This window comes from Larimichthys crocea, chromosome XII (genome assembly GCF_000972845.2).
Source record: "Larimichthys crocea isolate SSNF chromosome XII, L_crocea_2.0, whole genome shotgun sequence".
In the NCBI taxonomy this organism is placed as follows: domain Eukaryota; kingdom Metazoa; phylum Chordata; class Actinopteri; family Sciaenidae; genus Larimichthys; species Larimichthys crocea.
In genome coordinates, this window is record NC_040022.1 from 2,850,420 (window position 1) to 2,852,318 (window position 1,899).

General features: G+C 33.2%; 1 protein-coding gene across 5 annotated transcripts in view; it reads right to left on the reverse strand.

Moving 5' to 3' along the window:
* The window catches only part of LOC104940175 (interferon-induced very large GTPase 1), a 93,004-nt gene extending 91,111 nt beyond the window's left edge, over positions 1–1,893 (reverse strand). For 4 of the 5 annotated variants that reach the window (XM_027285829.1, XM_027285826.1, XM_027285828.1 and 1 more), the window contains exons 1-4: positions 1,818–1,889; positions 1,536–1,579; positions 1,270–1,384; positions 1,102–1,157 (exon numbers count right to left, since the gene is read on the reverse strand). In XM_027285829.1, coding sequence (XP_027141630.1) covers positions 1,102–1,157; positions 1,270–1,384; positions 1,536–1,579; positions 1,818–1,875 — 273 coding nt within the window. In that variant the 5' untranslated portion in view covers positions 1,876–1,889. Of the gene's footprint in view, positions 1–1,101; positions 1,158–1,269; positions 1,385–1,535; positions 1,580–1,817 lie in introns of all 5 variants that reach the window. The other variant, XM_027285827.1, reaches the window with a different exon arrangement.
* Positions 1,894–1,899: the final 6 nt, after the last annotated feature.

A 1,899-nucleotide genomic window follows, 5' to 3' on the forward strand; every position in this document is an offset into this window, starting at 1 on the left:
TCATTCTTCTGTGAGTGTTCATCACAGCCAGGTTCATTCAATGGATCACACTAAGAAAACAAATGATTCATTTAACATTTAGTTATAAGCATTTTGATTAAGAACACATAAATCAGGAACACACAGTGGTACATCAATTCAGAGTACAACAACACCAAATGAAAAGAAAAAAATCCTCAATTTTTCTGTTGAACAGTAAAACCTCAGTTTTGGAGTCATTGAGTAATAGAAAGTTTTGAGCCATCCAACATTTAGATGATGTGTGACTGCCTACAGTGACCGCAAAAGTTCTATCTAAAAGATAGGATTAAAACCAGCTAAGAGCAGTGCTCTCGACGCTGACCCAGGTCCTAAGACGCTCAATTAAAATTCCATGGTGTAAAGTGTCAAAGGCTGCACTCAGATCGAAAAGTTTATAAATTGCACACTTACCCCTATCAACTGCTGTGAGAATATCATTGGTTACCTTGAGGAGTGCAGTTTCTGTGCTATGTTGAGCTCTAAAACCTGACTAGACGTCTTCAAAGAGGTTGTTGTGACACATAAAATCTAAAAGCTGAGATGAAACCACATTTTCTAAAATTTTAGATAAAAATGAAAATTTAGAAATAGGTCTACAATTATTAAAATCTGAGGGATCGAGGTTAGGTTTCTTTAAAAGAGGTTGGACCGCAGCATATTTAAAAAAGCAGGAATGATGGCTTCAGTTAAAGAGCTACTGTATTAATAATCAATAAAATACTGGGTCCAACTGTGTTTCAAATGTCTTTAAGAAATCTAGTGGGGATTCAATAAAATGTATATATTATTACATTATTGGCTCCAGTCATGACACTTTTTTGGATATTTTTAAACCCAGCCAATAATGTTATAAGTCATTATATTATGCAGAAAGGTTATTAAGGATGAAAAAGCTTTTATTAGCAGTTATTACACTGACTGTTGCTACAAGCTACTTTTGTTCAATGTACAGTTGTGACATACTGTATAATGTATGCAATGTGTATAATGTGTGAGGTAATGAAGTACATTAGAAAAAACAGGTAACAAAGACAAATGTTGCTGTATGACAATGATTACTGAAGACTAAATAAATCTCACCTTTGCCTCTGTTTCAGCTGCACTGTCCTCCGGTTCATCTAGATCTATATTGATCTCTACATCAAAATACAGTGACAATAATTATGTAGTAAATAAAATAATTTATAAGTAATACTTTTTGAATGGGTTCATGTTATTCTACAATGAAGTTCTTCATTATTATGTTACCTTTCTCTTTAGTTGTAGATGGTTCAGACTTGATATCAGACTCTCCCTCTCCTGTTGTGTTGTCATCATTCTTCTGTGAGTGTTCATCACGGCCAGGTTCATTCAATGGATCACACTAAGAAAACAAATGATTCATTTAACATTTAGTTATAAGCATTTTGATTAAGAACACATAAATAAATGAAGTACATTAGAAAAACATAGGTAGCATTAAAAAACAAATGTTGCTGTATGACAATGATTACTGAAGACTAAATATATCTCACCTTTGCCTCTGTTTCAGCTGCACTGTCCTCCGGTTCATCTACTGCAGAGTAATGTAACAACAAGCAGATTACAGGATCAAACATAAATTGTTTTTGGTCAGTCAGCCTCTCAAGGTTAATAAGATTTATTTGCAGAACTGTTGTGTATTTCAAGATTGATCTCTACATCAAATTAAAGTAATAACAATAATTATGTAGAAAATTAAACAGAATAATTTATAAGTAATACTTTTTGAATGGGTTCATGTTATTCTACAGTTAAGTTCTTCATTATTATGTTACCTTTCTCTTCAGTTGTAGATGGTTCAGACTTGATATCAGACTCTCCCTCTCGTGTCATGTTGTCATCATTCTTCTGTGAGTG